Here is a 17,806-nt window from a genome sequence, read left to right as displayed (position 1 = left end):
TTTATGGAACGTTTAAAAAAAAAAAGTAGCCTCAGCAATTGGCCTACATTGAAGATATCAGGAAATTGAGTAGCCTATGCTATTGCCCAACTGATCGCAAAAACAGAGTTTCAAAGGTACAGCTATCGTGACGTCACTTATCCGCGGCAGAGTGAGAGAGCGGCGACGATCGGCTGCGGAGGATACCGACCCCGCAGCGGGGACGGGACAACCGCCAGGCGAGATGGCCCCTATCCCCTTCGTCCTTGCATCCCGCATCGCAACGACCCCTTTGCACGCATGAAGCCCCCGTTGATGAAGCCAAAACCGGCCAAAGCAAGGCAGAAAAAGGCCACTGAGAGAGAGAATGTACTGGCGCGTCGGGTTCGCCTGGACGCGATCGTTTGTGGTTGATCTTGGACGGAACCAGAGCTTCTCCTTCGGCTTGTGCGGCTCCAATGAGCAGCTCTCGTTGTATGGGTACATCATCGCTTACCCTCTGCAGGACTACGGCGGGATCATGCCGCTCCTTGGGTCGGACTCGTGGTGGCGGAAAACGCTCTATCTGACCGGGGGCGCTCTGCTTGCCGCCGCTGCCTATCTACTGCACGAGCTGCTCGCCATCAGGTAGGCTTCCAAAATGAATGCAGCCTAACGGCCCGTACCACTTGAAGGAGATTCCTTGTTTGTCCCGTTATGGAAAGAAAATAAATTAACCAATGAATCACGCAAATGTTATGCCTCTTCCTATTCCAGTGATTGTGGCTATTAGGACTAGATGTCAAATTAAAACCATCCATTGATCTGTTCATATGTAGCGTGAAGCCTGGTATTTGAGATATTTGTGTGTAAATACAATAAGATAATTTTCATTGCTGCAAAGGTTGACTCTTTTATTTATTTACGATTTCTCAAGGGCATGGGATGACCGGGCATGTGATATTGGCTAGATGGCTGTACCCAAGCCAAACATGTCTTCTCGTTTTCTGTCGAGTCGAGTCTTGCAGTATAGAAAAACATTGCGGTTGTGATAGAATGACCTTTACTAACCTCACACTTGAGAAAAGTATACAGCTAAAAGCCAGGCCCGGATATGTATTAGCTAACAGGAATTGACCATCTGTGACCGAAAACTGCAGCTTCGCAGTAGAATCCCTAGATTTGAGCTGAAATAATGTCTGGGGGAATTGAGTTTGGTCGCTGCGGTCCTTAAAAAAACCCATCTCGGGTTACCTGCAACGATAACCCCATGGCCAACTCAGCTAGATAAACACACTCTTACAGAGATGGATGCGGGATTCGAGTTGAATTGACTTCACACTACACCAATAGGAATCATTGTGGCCTAAAGCTTGTTGTTGTATACACAGAAGGGCATTTTGATTGACTGTCTTGTTTTTTAAATATATTTTTAAAATTATTATTATTATTTGACATGTGGCTAGCACTGTGTGTGTTTTCTCATAGCTCTTCTTTTTTGCTCCGCCTGTACTCTATCTTAGAGACCCATTTTAAATCGATTTCTAAGTAGTTACTGTCTCATTTACTTTCCCTATATGTCATTACACCGAAGTGCTTTGCATTCTATAGATAACTGGATCAATACGTTTGTTTTTTGATGTTTGTGGGCATTTCAGCACCACTGCTAAATGGACAGCTCCTCAGTATTTCAGAACATGCGGTCCTCGTGTTTCAGCGCCTTCAAAGTAGTAGGCTACCTGTAAACAACCCCCTTTAAACTTTTTTTCATTTAATAAGGCCCCTATTTGAGACTATGTTGGTCAGTACGAACGTGTAATAGGATCAGCTACAGTGACCATGATAATGTGTTGCAATATTTCACTTGGTTGTGTCCTACTCGTTTTGACATTGTAGTTCCCCGGTGGCAATGGCGCCCTTGCCCGAGGAAAGTTTCAGCATGGGTATTGTGCAAAGCGCTCTATGATATATAGCTGTAAAACGGGATCTACTGTAGCACCTGAGATTGTTGTGTAAGATCTAAGAACATTTCCTTGATTATTTTCAAAGTACAATTTGATCATTAGCCTATAATCGACTCCAGATATATGTAAAAGCGTGGAAGTGTCATGGGTGCACTATAGCCTACTAGGGGATCCACATATCCAGAGATTTTAAAATAATGTACAGTGTGTTTGAATTGGGACATCATTTGCACTAATTTAATATGAGGATGGCCTTGCTACTTCGGAGTTGAGGGTTTGATTCCCACACATTTATTTTTTGATTTCCAATTGGTAGTTGCAGTCTTGAACTATCTCCCGTATGGACTCGGGAGAGGTGAAGTTCGAGAGCCATGTGTCCTACAAAACACGACCCGCCAAGCCACACTGCTCGCTTAAACCAGAAACACCAATGTGTCGTAGGAAACACCATACATCTGGCGACCAAAGTCAGCATGGCGACCAAGGCCCGGCCTGCCACAAGGAGTTGCGCGATGGGACAAGGACATCCCAGCCGGCCAAACCCTCCCCTAACCCAGACAACGCTGGGCCAGTTGCCTCATGGGTGTCGCAGTAGCGACACATCCTGGGATCGAACCCGGGACTGTAGTGTCGCCTCTAGCCCTGTGATGTAGTGCCTTTGACCGCTGCGCCACTCGGGAGGCCTGCACACATATTTAATGAATATATGCACTAACTGTAAGTTGCTTTCAATAAAATGTATAAGAATGAGTGATTAGAATGTGGAGCTCAAACTGCCTTGCTCTGGCTGGTTCATAGGAAAGAACAGGAGCTGAACTCTAAAGATACCATCATCCTCCACCAGTTCTCCAGGCCAAAGAGTGGTGTCCCATCTCTCTCCCCCTTCTGCCTCAAGATAGAGACCTACCTGCGCATGGTGGACCTGCCCTACCAGGTGTGTGTGTGTGTGTTTGTGTGTGAGAGAGAGATGGGGAGGGGGAGAGAGACAGAGAAAGAGAGTGATGTTTGGGTTGGTGCGTAGTTGAATTATTTGATGTAACTAACATTGTGTCATTTTCTATTGAAGAGTAACTGACCATTGAAATTCCTTCTTCCTCTTTCCTTTCTCTCTCTCCCTCTGTCATGCAGAACTACTTTGATGGGAAGCTGTCTCCCCAGGGGAAAATGCCATGGATAGAGTACAACCAGGAGCAGGTGTCTGGTGCAGAGTTTATCATCGACTTCCTGGAGGAGAAGCTGGGCGTGAGCCTCAACAAGAACCTCAGTCCTCCGGAGAAGGCTGTGTCCCAGGCTGTAACCAAGATGGTGGAGGAACACTTCTACTGGTGAGACACTTCCTGACACTACAGCAATACATCCACTAGATGCTGCTCTGTTGGGAGACCTAATTTATTTGATACTGAGGGATAAGATGATAAACTAGTGAATGTGATTGGGTCGCAAACCATTACATCTGTCCCTTGAAACTCACAACCCTGGTGTTGCAAACTCCATGCTCCAACCAACTGTGCCATCGGGACCACACTTTATCAGCGTATGGATTTGAGATACTGTTGACCTAACAAGCATCACGTCTGTGTGTGATGACAGGACCATAGCGTACTGTCAGTGGGTGGACAACCTGGAGGAGACCCAGAAGATGCTGGCAGTGAGTGGGCCACTGAGTGACCTACTCAAGTGGATTCTGAGTCGCCTGACTGGCAGCATCGTGAAGAGGGAGATGTACGGCCATGGGATTGGACGATTTACCAGGGAGGAGGTCTACGCTCTAATGGAGAAGGACATGCGGACGCTGGCCACCCTACTCGGTAGGGTGAGGGTATACTGTAGATAATCATTCAAATCATAATCCTACAGATCATCATTCCCCACTAATTTCACAAGGTACAGTCTGCAGCCTTACAAGCCTTGTAAATCTCATAACTAGGGCTAAGGCCAGCTGTAGGTTAACTAAGGCCAGCTGTAGGTTCTACAGCTAACTAAGGCCAGCTGTAGGTTCCATTGTGGTTTAATTGACTTACTTGGGTTTACAGTACTATGGCCAGTTTCAAGTGCTTAAAGGAGCATCCTTTTTATAACAAGATACATTGTACAATTCTGTCCTCTTCTGGAGAAAGTAGGATACTACACCATGAGGACTAATTTCCAGTCAAAATTTTACCCCCATGTCCCTTGTTTCCATACAACATTCTTCTCGACCCCTGATTCTTGGTGTTTTTCTGGGTAGGTGATAAGAAGTACCTGATGGGTCCTAAGCTGTCTATGGTGGATGCCACTGTGTTCAGCCATCTAGCCCCTGCCATGTGGACCCTGCCGGGCACAAGGCCAGAGCAACTCATCAAAGGTGAGTTTCACCAACAAGCCACATTGCGTGTCATGGTTAACATTACTCCCCAGAAACGGCCTACATGGGTTCCAAAAAATAAATAAATAGCAAGTTAGGGCAACAGTGAGGGAAATCACACTACTTAAAAAGAAAGATAAAGTAACCATTGTCATGCAGATCTTACCGCCCAATATTCCTCTTGAATGTGGATTACAAAATCATTGCTAAAGTATTGGCTTTCCGCATACAAACAGTAATACAAAAGTTGATTCACTCAGATCAAACAATCTCTGCCATTTTTTCAATATAATCCGTCATACTAAAAACTTGAATGCTCCAAAAGTGTCAGTATCATTAGATGCTGAAAAGCATTAGATAGGGTGGGATGGGCATATTTGGTGGCTGTCTTTAAAGTGTTTTGTTTTGGTCAGGTATTTATCTCCTGGATTGAGCTATTGTACAAATCCCCCAAAGCAGCGTGACAGGGATGACCTTTGTCTAGTTATTTATTTTCTTTAGCCACAGAACCCCTAGCATGAATTTGAACTCATGGCTCAATCCGGGGAATAGAGATTGGTGGAGATCAACAGGTGATATCATTGTATGTAGATTACATTTTACTTTATTTATCTAAACCACAACATTCTCTGTCATTTATTTGACTTCTGTTAGACACATGTGGTGCTGTATCAGGATTCAAAGCGAATTGAAATAATGCCCATTTCAAAGTATGATTTCTCAAGCTTAGAAAGTACATTTTAAAATGAACAAAGATGCATATGACATACCTAGGTGTACTGATACCATGCAATCAGGAGGAGGCATATAAAATCAAATATTTTATATTACTAGATAAGATTGAGTCCAATGTTCAGAGACTGAGATCTCTCTCTATTTCTATGTTAGGTAGGGTCAACATAATCCAAAATGAATATATTACCAAGGTTGATGTATTTCAGGTCCTGCCATTTTCAATTCCATCCAACTTTTTTAATAAAATACATGGCCTGCTCTCCAACTTTATTTAAAATGGAAAGACCTCAAGAGTCAAATTGACTGTTTTACACTTACCCTATGCAGCTGGAGGTCTTGGACTACCTCATATGAAAATGCATTACTGGGGTGCACACCTGCGTTCACTTAACAATGGACAGCAGACTATCCTGTGCATGGAGGAGTATCAAAGCCATAAATGTAATACCTTAAGGATCTAAAATATATTCACTACTTCGGGTCCAAGAAAAAAACGGACAATCCAATGATTCTCCATTCAAAGACCCAATATTGCCAGGCACCTTTGGAGCAACCTGCCGTGTTTAATGACAACACCTTTAAGTCCTGGTTCCAAAGTGGCATCATGCATTTTGAACCTGTGTAATATGATGGATCTCTACTGTCTTTCAATCAACTACAAGACCGATTTGGATTATCCAAGGCCGATTTCTTTAACTTCTTACAGAATTCTTACAGTATTCTGAAATCGTATTCAATTGCGTCAACAGAATCTGGATGTACCTAAGGCATCTAGAATAGACAAAATACTGAAAGAAGCTCATATGCCAAAGAAGTTGATTTGCCAAGTTATGTGAAGGGTTGATTTGAAACTCTATATCTAAAGGATGAAATTGAGGAGAACCCTTGGTCACAGATATGTGCACATGCTAAAACCTGCTCCTACAACCTAAGACATAAACTACTGCAATTTAAGATAATTCATAGGACTTACTACACTCCTGCCATAATGAATATAATGCACCCAGAAATGTCACATCTCTGTTGGATATGGAAATAGCACAAAGGAACCCTATTACCTATGAGGTGGTCTTCTGATAAAGTGATACCATTTTGGGATAATGTATGTTCTATCATTTCATTGGGTCTATGAATGTATATCCATCTATCTCTACGATTATGTCGGTTACGAAATGTAAATATTGATGATCAATATCAGAGAAAGTTTTGTGATCTATGTCTAATTGCTGCAAAAAAGTGGAACCATCAATTGGAAGGCCTCATATTTACCCTCAATAACAAAGTGGAGGACTGAACAATCTAGCTACATAACGTTGGATTTTGTATATTATAAAAAAACATTTTTAAACAGAAGTGTTTAAGGAAATTTGGAAATCATATGTTGATCACCTTGGGGAATGTGTTGTATAGTGGACGTTTTGTTTTTGTGTTGTTTGTGCGGTGATGTGGAAACACACAAAAGAACAAATTGTCAAATGTAAAAAAAAAAAAACGGGGAAAAAACTGTGATGAGGAAGAAACCTTGACAGCAATCAGACTGGAATAGACTCCATCTTTATTGAATATAACACACCACATTTTAACCCATTCTAAGCTGAGCTTGTTGACCTTTGCCTTTGTGTTGACCTTTGACCCACCCTATCCGCTCCAGGCGAGCTGATTAACCTGGCCATTTACTGTGAGAGGATCCGCCGGCGCTTCTGGCCCGAATGGTTCGTTGATCTGGAGGATTTCTGTTACGATGACGCCACAGAGGACGACGACTCCCCGTCCAAACTCCAGGACCTGGGGCTCTACTCCCGTACAGACACCTTCCAGGACGAGGCCAGCCCTCCTCACACACACACAATCTCACCAGACAGTGACCTCACGGGCCACTCGCTCTGCGACTCGGACATGGACACAGAGTGCTCTGAGATGGAGCAGCTCAAGTGTTGACTGCCCTATGACACACACAAGACACACACACAACGCCTGGATGGGTCTCGTGCCCCCCCCTCCCCCCAAACACAACGCCCTGTACCTGTTGAGCAGGGAATAACTACTGGGGTGCATTTCTGTTGCCAGAGGCTGTTGTTTGTGTTAATGAGTGATGGATTCAGAGATTCTACACACACGATGGACTGCAGGAAATGAAAGCCTGAATATAGATAAAGGAATAGAGATAGAGAAGTAGAGAAAAAAACGGAGTAAAATAGGAATAGAGAGAAAAACAGCCAAAGAGTGATAGAAAGAGGTAAAGATAAACCGATGGAGAAAAGAGTTGAGAAAAAGAAAGATCAGGAGTTAATGACGCCATCGCTGTGAAACTCCTCTACCTGGGTGACATCAACGCCTGTTGCCCAGTTTTGCATTGTCGAGTTGTTGTTACCACGGCAACAACGTGGTGTGTGTTACCTGTGTCCCCCAATTTGAGATGCATTGTGTGTTTGACGTACTGACCCCGTGACTTGCGTCCTTGCAAAATATGAATCATTCTATTGATATTATATTGATATGTCAGACACTGTTCAGACAAGATGCAGATGAGTGCAGTTCCATATAAATATGTAATCAGATCCCAAATCTGATTTAATATGAGTATATATAGTATAGATAGCCTGCTAATTACATATATGATCCCAATGTCATATAATGCAAATATGTGGTTCTCCCATACAACATCTCAGTGCTTGTTAAATATGACCAAACTACCTGGTGACCCCCAACTGACACTTTTCATCTGCAGTCAGGCCATTGAATATTTCCTCAATCCTTTTTAGAATAGTCTGATGTTATGGAGGAGTTGCAGATACTGTAGATTGGGGACATCTCAAAAGTCTAAAGTGGCTTCCTTTCCTCATCTCCTCTCTATAATCTGCACAGATCTGAAAACATTGGATAGGTGAAAGCAATATGGTGGATGCCTACTTGTCCAATTCTTCTTCCACTTGTCCAATTCTTTCATAGTAGATGAAGAAAAGAAGAGGAGGAGAGGAAACTACTGGAGATCCTTAGTTGTGTGTACTTTTAGCCATTGAGGGCGGATGTAACAATCATGTAGAAATAGACTAGATAGACATGGAGTTGCATGGCTGATAGGTGCCAATGAAAATCACACTTTATCCTGCTGGTTATCTGTTATCTACGTTTCTACGCTGGCCTGTCTTAATGTTTACTGTGATGCAGTGTGTCTGTGCATATGTGTGTACCTCAGGCCAGAGAAAGAGCACAAAGATGCAATAGATGAAAAGAACACTTAGGCTTTTGCTCAGCATCTCAGTTTTCATCACATATAGCTGGTCTGTCCACCCCACTTTAAGAATGAATCTTATCTAGAAATAGAAGGAAGAGAATGGTCATTGTTGCTTTAAGCATCAATTCACTCTGTGCTAAGTATGAAACCACTACTATAATCCACAGTTTTGGTTGCTAGTCTTACTTAATAGTAGGCTGTGTGGAACAGTGAAACAGTCTATTCTAATTAGCCTATTTCTGGTGTGTGTGGTGTGTGTGGGGCGTAGAGTCATCGTACGTCATGTGTTGATTTCGAGGCGTACAACGTACAGGCATTCAGGCTGGGTGTTCACAGCTGAGCGTGCAGAGTAGTGTACATATATAGACACAGATACATATATAGATACACATAGTTACAGATACATATGTAGACAAAGACACAGATACAGATATAGACACAGACAGAGACACAGATACAGATATAGACACAGTTACAGATACGGACACAGATACAGATATAGACACAGATACAGATATAGACACAGTTACAGATACAGATAGTTACGGACACAGATACATATATAGACAAAGACACAGACACAGATAAGGACACAGATACAGATAGATACATACACAGATATCGATAAAGATACAAATATAGACACAGATACTGATAGACACAGATACATATATAGACACAGATTAAAGATATAGACACAGACACAGATACTGATAGATACAGATACAGCCACAAACACAGAGACAGACACAAATACGTGCTTCCACACCTGCATTGCTTGCTGTTTGGGGTTTTAGGCTGGGTTTCTGTACAGCACTTTGAGATATCAGCTGATGTACGAAGGGCTATATAAATACATTTGATTTGAAATACTGATACAAATATAGACACAGATACTGATAGACACAGATACATATACAGATACGGACACAGATTAAAGATATAGACACAGATACACATACTGATAGATACAGATACAACCACAAACATAGAGACAGACACAGATACTGATACAAATACAAATATAGACACAGATACTGATAGATACATATACAGCCACAGTTACAGATAGATACAGTAACAAACACAGATACATGTACATATACAGATACTGATAGATACAGCCACAGTTACAGATACATACAGTAACAAACACAGATACATGTACATATACAGATACTGATAGATACACATGGCCACATTAGACGTTACAGGGATCTCAACTTGGCAGGGCTCTCAACTTGTCTAATGGCAGCAGAGAATAGTCGTGAAGTAGTGTGGCTAGATTGGGTTCTCTAAGGAGGGAGGAGCGGTTAGTAATGCAAAGATGATAATACTGATTGTAATGGTAACGATGGTGATGCTGATGATGATTAAGATCCTCTACAAACCTTATTGCAACTTTAATTCTCCTGCACAATGAAAGTGTCGCCACATCTGAGTACAAAACAGAGTCCGCCTCCATATGGGGTACCATGGTGTGAATTTACACAGTGATACACAAGCCTTTGTGTATAGATGATGTATACCAGTCTGTCACTGTCTGTGTCACTCCCTATACCCTGTCTGCATGTTTCTTGCCTTCACTTATAAGAGCCAGGGGAGAGACACAGCCTTGGTGTTGGCCGCTTAAGCCAGTGCCAGCATATTATTTATGTATTTATATGTAGTCTACATTATTTATTTTCTATTTATTTGTTTTCTATTTGTTTTGTGTATTTATGGAGGGGATGGGATGTTATGAGGCATTATTTTTGCACTAATGTAATGTAGCTATTTATTTTCTTATATATTTTTGTACGTTTGTTCTAATACTGCCAATTAGGTTTTTTGTTCAGATTCTCTCCTATTTGAACACGGTAACGAGTTGTGTGTCGTTGTACGTCTATGTTGTGTGCAGTTGTCTTATTCTACTGGAACTGGGTTGCCATTGGTTTGTCAAAACTATGATGTAATCTCAATTTCAACCGTGGAATCGTGACATGTTAAAATAATGTTTGATGATTATGATTTGATCCAGTAGACGTGTCAAACCCCTACTACTAATGGGCATGCTTAATGATGTCCCTTATCTAGTACACATCTATTCTCAAAACAAACCAAAAAACGCTTGTGTCATCCTCATCCTACCATACCTCATCGCTTAGCTTTGTGCCAAGTGGAACGTTACCATTGACATAGGCTTTCCAGGGTCCTCTTTAGGATACTAGATAGAAGTTGCCCATGGTCACATATCTTGGATCAGCTGTCCCTCCTCTAATCTATACCTTAACCATGAGGGCCATGCAAAACTGACCTTAGATCAGTGTCTATGGCCAACTTTGTTCCACTCCGTTACAGATAGCAAAGGTCAGGGGTCAGAGTTCAGTCCTATTGTTTCACTTCCTTGTTGAGATCTGTGCTATTAGACTACTAGAGCCATATTACATAGTCAGTCTGTGTTGTGTGTGCTGAAACATGTGTGGACTCTCATAGTGTATACTGGATATAGGTGAGCAAAAAAAAGAAAATGTGTATATGAGCTAAAAGAAAAACTCTGTAACATAATAGATAAGAACTTCCTATGAATGTATTACCACTAGAGATGAGTGGCTGTATGAAAAATAATTACTCCTAATATTTCATTAAATATAGCTGTGTTCATTTTACCATGCGTGATTTTGAAAAGAAAATGGCATTGGATTTGACCTGTTTTTAATTTTTTATTATTGTTTTTTTGGGGGGTAACCTGTGTTTTGTTTTCTATTGTGTTTTACCTGTTTTTTAAAATTTTACTGTGGTTACCTGTGTTTTAGTTTTTATTGTGTTTTTGTTTCTATTGTGTTTTACCTCTGCATGATAGACAGAGATCTGCAATCCTAGATCTGCTATCAGTACTATACTGTCTGACTTTCTTTCTCTCTGTTGGTATCTCTCCCTCTCTCTCTTTCTCTCTCTCTGTCCCTCTCTCTCTCTGTCTCTCTCTCTCTGTCCCTCTCTCTCTCTCTCTCTCTCTGTTGGTCTCTCTCTGTCTCTCTTTGCCCCTCTCTCTCTCTCTCTCTCTCTCTTTCTCTCTCTCTTAGTTCAGCATCTAGGGCTCAACGTCATACAACTCCATAGGTCCCCTAGACATATCTTATCATCACTTACTGTGATATACTATGAGTATATCAATTTGTGTTATCACCCGCACATCTGTCTCAGTGTCCCTCTTAGTGTGCTAAGACAATACTAAGCCAAGCCAACAATATGAGAGGATTAGCCTTGTTGCCCATTTCTTTGTGTATGTATGTGTGAGGAGAGGGGGGTGCATGAGAGAGGGGTCTAAAACGGAGTGGGGAAAGACTGGGGCATGATGGGAAAGACCGAGATAGACAGGGAGAAAGGTAAAGACAGAGAGACAGACAAACAGAAAGGTAAAGACAGAGAATAAGAGCTAAAGAATACGATTTGGAGGACTTTGGCTCATTTTCAGTCTGTGGCCGTATTGTGATTGAAATCCGTTAAGGGTCTCTCCACACAGACAGTGGGTAGCTCTCCTCTCTCATGTCTTGCCTCACTCTGTTTTGAAATGGGAAATCCAGTTCAGACAATGGCACTGGAGCAGCATCCTATTATTATAAAGCTCTGGTGAGTCAGAGATGGCAGACTACAGTGCTGGAGCCGGCGGCAGAGGACTCAGAGAGAGAGAGTGTGTGTGTGTGTGTGTGTGTGTGTGTGTGTGTGTGTGTGTGTGTGTGTGTGTGTGTGTGTGTGTGTGTGTGTGTGTGTGTGTGTGTGTGTGTGTGTGTGTGTGTGTGTGTGTGTGTGTGTGTAATGACATGAATAATGCAGAGAGTGCCTGTAGGAGCTTGAGGGCCGGGAGCAGGGCAGATGGTCGCCTGCTGATAGGACAGAATCGAGGCAGCAGGGTCCTCCAGAGAGCTGGGTTTACACACACACTCTCACTCTCTCATTGCCCCTCTCTCTCCCACACACATAAATGGTGTTTTCTCTCTTTTTTAAAAATGTCCCTTTCTGTCTATTTCCTTTAAACACACACGCACACTTCTCTTTTCACTCTCTTTCTTGTGAACGCATGCATACAAATAGTATGGCCATATTCTGCACAACTGAAATACTGTATATTTCTTACATTTCATAATGAACTATGCTGTGTGTGAAGACATGAGGCTGCATTGCCCTTACTGTAACTTTAGTGTAGAGATCCCTGCAAACTGACATATATGTCCTATTGCCAATATCAAGGATCTGTTTATCCTCGCTGAGGGCAGTCTCTCTTTCTCTCTCTTTCTCTCTCTCTCTCTCTCTCTCTCTCTCAGTTCGATACAGGGTTTCTTCGACTGCAGATGACTTTGTATTAGATTATTACAAGGATATAAAAAGGAGAGTGAGCCAGAAGATGAGATCATCTCTTACAGAGATGTAAGTGCTCAGTGATAAAAACAGCAGCAATAGGCTGTTTGAACCACAAGCCAAACCTGAAGCGATACACAGTACAGTCCACTAGATGGCCCTCTGAGGCTGTTACAGAGGTTGACGGAGCAGCACCCCACCGTGTTTTCCTCCGAGGCAGTAGGACCACATAGACTGCAAAAGGACAGGACACCCTGAAGCAGAAATGGTAAGCTATTATACAGACATCAGGAATGTTTTCGACGATAAACACTCCTATACAACCAATAACAATCCTACATCACCACATAATAATTTGCTGTTCATACATTCTCAAAATTTGGAATTAGCTTTAATTTATAGGCCCAAATAATACAATCCCACCGATGTTCCTGGTAAGCCTGTCTATAGCCACTTATAATGTCTTTCTCCTTTTCCAAAAAAGATGTCATTGGCATTTTGAAAGCGAAAGGTACCAAAAGTGATATTTTACCAGTTTAAATATTTATTCAATAGCGCATTCATGTATTGGTGGTCGAGAATGTAGATTTTTTTTTATTGACTGAATTTGAGAAATTATTAGTACTGGGCCTATATGTTCAAACATGACTGCTAGTTTAGGGTACGCTATCTGACGGTGTGTTGAGTCCTGGTCACAATGTTTGGTGCGTTTGTGTACACATAATAACCTGTAATAGCATATCGTTTTTCTGCGATTTTATTGCATTTCATGTAAGAAATGTGGTTCTTTTTAGAAACACTGTAATCGTATATTCTCCATAAAGACGTCTAAAAGCAAATTGTTTTTATAACTGTCGCAATTGTTTTATTTTGTAGGCCTACACCTTTGCAACATGTAGAAAACGGTGACTCCAATAGTGGACACAGAAATAACGTCGAAGTAAGAACAATATAATTTTTTGTATAAATGTTATTAACAGGCTACTTCTGTAACGACACGATTTCTTTTCCCAAGACAATATCTGTGCAAATCAGCGGTAATATACAGTTATCGGAAACCGCTGAAGGACATTTTGTGCAAGCAACCAAGACAGATTGATAAAATCCATAATTATAACGCAGGTTCGTGCGCTCAAGCCTGTTGCGACAGCGTTGTGCGTGACAGCCGTGATCCATTCGTCAGGCTCAAATAATATGAACAGAATACAAAAGGATTATAAAAAACAAATACATTTTAATGACAAAAAGCATAATATAGAAATTGTGCAATTTTTATTTTATTTTCCCCTTCTTTTGATCAGTCACAGGATCGGGTCAATTCAGAATACGTATGAACTCACATCCAATCCAACCTTTTGAGTTTGAATTTGAATTGTCAAGAAAATATATTTACATTTGAATGTGAATGACAGGAAATACAATTTAATTAAATGGAATTCCACCAATTCTTTGTATTCAATGTGTGGGCCTACTCAATTAGTATTTTCCTAGGGAGCCTTTTCACTAATTCAAGGCCTACTTGTGTCATAGGCATATTTTATGTTACATTTTATTATGTATTATTATGTATTATCAGTGAAATATTAGACTAGTTTGACTGTGTGTGTGTGTGTGTGTGGGGGGTGTATAGATTTGCTATACCAATGTAATCCATTTTTTGTCAGTAGCCTATGTGGAGAATTCCCCATGAATTTAATTCAATTTTCCGTCTTTCAATTTCAAATCCCGAATCAGCCTCCTCCTGACACCATTCAAATTCAAATCCAAGTTCTAGAAATAGCTTACACATTTGGACTATTGTCATTGGTTTTGAATTTAGTCCAGGAATTGCCAAAGTTGACCCCGACCCTGCATGCTGTCAGATAGCCTACATATCACAAGTTGAGTGGCACAAGAGCAAGTGCACGTGTTTGTGCTTTGGCACTGGTCTACAAGAGGAAATTCAACAAACAAACAAACATACAAAGCCATACAAAAACAAATAAAGTTACATCCCACGAATAATTCTTCTTAGTGAATTAATCATTGTATAGATTAATTAGAGCCACTGAAGACAGAGCTGGTACATATATATTCCGTTATTTTCTTCTTACGAAACGAAGGCAAATGGCAGGCTTCAGTGATATGGTATGGGTCTTTACAGTCTCGGTCTTTCTGGTCACAGCATTTTGGAAACACATAAATAAATGTACTAATACAACACATAGCCTACTGTAAAAAGTCGCGCAGAACGGTCAAATGTACACGATGATGGACACGTCACGAAGTGTCAAGGGAAAATACAATGAATTTATTTTCATGGTTATTTTGACCCCGTGGTGTGTGCCTTGCCAAGGCATACAAAAGCCACAATTATTATTACTGTATTATTATTGTTATTGTTATTATGATTATTATTTAGGCCTATTATATGACAGTTTAATGTTTATGAAGAAAATGGGTTTAGATTATTTGGATACAATCTGACCACATATATAACTGAGATAATGTCTCTTGGTAAATATGTTGTTGACAGTGTAATATCTACTGTGTTTACTATTTTTGATGGTCATTAACCAACTGCAATTCAAATATAGGCTAGTTAGTCAAACTGAAACTAATTATGACAAATGTTTGATTAAAATTAACTTGATTAAATATTGATCATATTGATTTATTGATTAAATACATCTCAAAATACATCTCAATATATCCCATGTCCCTTTTCCCATGTATGCATGCCTTATGACTCTGGAAATACACAGTATAACCATGGTATATGCTTTGCCTTTGTGGTAGAAACATAATAATAATAATAATACATTGATAATAACAATACAAATGGGTTAAATAATAATACGCTGGTGATGGCACTGGCTAGTATTAAATGGTTCAGCAGGTGTATTGAGCTTCGACCGTGTTAAACCCCTGTTGCTTTTGTTATGACTGAAAGATGGCGTTTATTTACCGACTGTCGGCTGCAACTTGTATGCCTGTTTCCCGCGGGTAGGCTCGTGCACACAGCCTATACTGTCTTTCTTTTTTACACGTCTTGGCCATAACATCGATTTGATGTCAATGATATTTAACCTTTTTTTGGTTAGCACACACACCAAACACGGTCCATGTAGCCGTTATTGCGCGTAGCATCTCCACTGCATGAAAACTCCACATAGCTCTCGCTGTGTCTGGGGTGTAGTGCTGTAGTTCCAACACTCGGTATTCCCACTGTGTTCCATAGGTCCAAAATTAGCACTGGCGACAGTCCAATGCTAACTGGCCCGGCAGAGAAACATAAAGGTCATTCATATCCTTTAGGGATCCGTGTGTTTACTATAACGGGTTTCAGATCATTGTACAGGGGTTTGAGCGCCGTGGTGAGGTGGTGTGTCCCCATACATGTCCTCAGTTCCAGGTAACTGTCCTCCAATGGGCGTCATCCTCTTCTCTTTCTGCCGTCTGTTACAAAACCAAACCCTCACAACTTCTTTCTCCAGCTGCAGGCTGTCCGCTATGGAGGTGATCTCTGCGCCGCCGGGTTTGGGACTTTTGAGAAAATGGCTCTCCAAAGCCCCCTTGACGCCCACCTCGATGGAGGTTCTCTTTTTCCTCTTCCTCCCCTGCGCCGCGATCTTATCCAGGCTGGTGGGGCTCCCAGAGGTGGAATCCGCCTCCTCCAGCCACTTGTTAAGCAGTGGTTTGAGTTTACACATGTTTTTGAAGCTTAGTTGAAGCGCCTCGAACCTGCAGATAGTGGTCTGGGAAAATACATTTCCATACAGGGTCCCGAGCGCTAGCCCCACGTCAGCTTGGGTAAAGCCCAGTTTGATGCGCCGCTGCTTGAACTGCTTGGCAAACTGCTCCAGGTCGTCTGAAGTTGGCGTGTCCTCGTCCGAGTGGTCGGGGTGTCCCCCGTGCTGGTGGTGCGAGAGAGACGACTGGCCCCCACCTCCATGCTCGCTCAGGTGCGGGCTGTGGCTGTGGTGGTCTTCGTCCCGCAAGGAGTGGTGGTGCATCTGCTCTGCTCCCCCCAGGCCGAACCCAGACTGGGAATACACCAGGCTCTGGCCGTCAGACGTCGCCATACCGGGGATGTGCGTGGTGGCCGTGCTCGTTCGCCATGCCCTGGCGTCGTGATGCGCCTGGTGCGCTAGGTGAGGATGTCGCTGCTGCTGCTGTTGCTGTAGACTAGCGGAATTCTGCTGCTCCTCCCGGTCGCTCTGTAGAATTGGCTTCACGTCCTGCTCTCCAAGGGGACTCGACGGCCACGGAGCCCCGTCCCCGTGCGACAGAGCCGTTATCCACTGGTGCGCGTGGCTGAGGGGATGACCGCTGCCGGGTAGCGTGTAGTCGTTCTGGAGCAGGGTGTGCGCGTCCCTGTACGCCGCTGCCTGCTGCATGCTCCCGGACTCCGAGTGCGGCGGCGGCGCGCTGCTGGGGGTAGTCAGGACGCTGTAGTGGTTGGACGCTGCGGTCGCCATAACTCTCGGAGCCGAAGTGATAGCTCTCTTGTTAAAGAAGCTGCCTTTGACAGTTACTCTTTTCCGCCACGGGGCAGCTAGGATTCTCTCTCGTTCTCCCTGGCGCCGTGCCAAGGGGACGCAGAGGCGCGCACCTGAGGTCCGCCTCGCTCCGCTCTTTATTGGCCAAGAACGGTTGACAGATGTGGTTACCCCTGACAGCACCACGCTCATTGGTCACGGGAGGTTCTATAGAAGCCCCTATCACTCGCCCCAACAATACTGCCAGTCCTGCTGCAAACTACAAGGCAAGAGTGAAAAGCTGGGGTTGACTGAGAAACACTGGATATACTCTTATCTCAGTGGAAAAAACGAGTCATTAAACTTTACCTTCGGATAAAGTTTTATTAGTATGTTCGATTAATGTAATGTATCCTGAATAAGTAGGCTATTAATATTTTTTTTGTGAGAAACATCCACAAACTGAATGCGTAAAAATTCATAAGAACCATGGGCTATATCATTTGTGCAAATGTTTATAATTTTTTGCTCAAATATTTGTATTTTATTTCACCTTTATTTAACTAGGTAGGCTAGCTGAGAACAAGTTATCATTTACAACTGCTACCTGGCATAAATATAGCCTAGACCTATTCACCAAACATTTTTTATAGAGTTGCATTTTGAGAAAATCCTTGTTTTGTGTAGACCTGTATTTATGGAGGCTTGCGCTCAGAGCAGTGGGATATTAACTGTCACGGAGCCTCCAGCTGCCTCTCGCGATGCTGTCCAAAGA

The 17,806-nt window shown here is 42.4% G+C and overlaps 2 protein-coding genes across 2 annotated transcripts; one reads left to right on the top strand and one right to left on the bottom strand.

Moving 5' to 3' along the window:
- Window positions 1–100: 100 nt before the first annotated feature.
- Window positions 101–8,113, top strand: LOC112250398 (failed axon connections homolog, metaxin like GST domain containing a). The gene is made up of 6 exons (XM_024420500.2): window positions 101–606; window positions 2,721–2,856; window positions 3,051–3,247; window positions 3,513–3,730; window positions 4,150–4,266; window positions 6,653–8,113. Exons 1-6 carry the CDS (start codon window positions 347–349, stop codon window positions 6,937–6,939), a joined length of 1,215 nt encoding a protein of 404 aa, XP_024276268.1. The 5' UTR covers window positions 101–346; the 3' UTR covers window positions 6,940–8,113.
- A 5,670-nt stretch (window positions 8,114–13,783) lies between these two features.
- On the bottom strand, window positions 13,784–17,202 carry LOC112251747 (POU domain, class 3, transcription factor 2-like). Its single transcript, XM_024422699.2, has one exon. It carries the CDS (start codon window positions 17,029–17,031, stop codon window positions 15,901–15,903), a length of 1,131 nt encoding a protein of 376 aa, XP_024278467.2. The 5' UTR covers window positions 17,032–17,202; the 3' UTR covers window positions 13,784–15,900.
- Between the last annotated feature and the right edge of the window lie 604 nt (window positions 17,203–17,806).

This window comes from Oncorhynchus tshawytscha, linkage group LG05 (genome assembly GCF_018296145.1).
Source record: "Oncorhynchus tshawytscha isolate Ot180627B linkage group LG05, Otsh_v2.0, whole genome shotgun sequence".
NCBI lineage: Eukaryota > Metazoa > Chordata > Actinopteri > Salmoniformes > Salmonidae > Oncorhynchus > Oncorhynchus tshawytscha.
The sequence above is the reverse complement of the archived record's forward strand: the minus strand, read 5'-3'. Positions and strand labels throughout refer to the sequence as shown.

What these genes read in the sequence shown, in the direction of transcription:
- LOC112251747 (XM_024422699.2), bottom strand. Translation starts at nt 17,031, where the DNA reads ATGGCGACCGCAGCGTCCAACCACTACAGCGTCCTGACTACCCCCAGC.
- LOC112250398 (XM_024420500.2), top strand. Translation starts at nt 347, where the DNA reads ATGTACTGGCGCGTCGGGTTCGCCTGGACGCGATCGTTTGTGGTTGAT. An exon ending in GACGCTGGCCACCCTACTCG is followed by an intron (nt 3,731 to 4,149) that starts GTAGGGTGAGGG and finishes TTTTCTGGGTAG; the next exon opens with GTGATAAGAAGTACCTGATG. An exon ending in GCCAGAGCAACTCATCAAAG is followed by an intron (nt 4,267 to 6,652) that starts GTGAGTTTCACC and finishes TATCCGCTCCAG; the next exon opens with GCGAGCTGATTAACCTGGCC.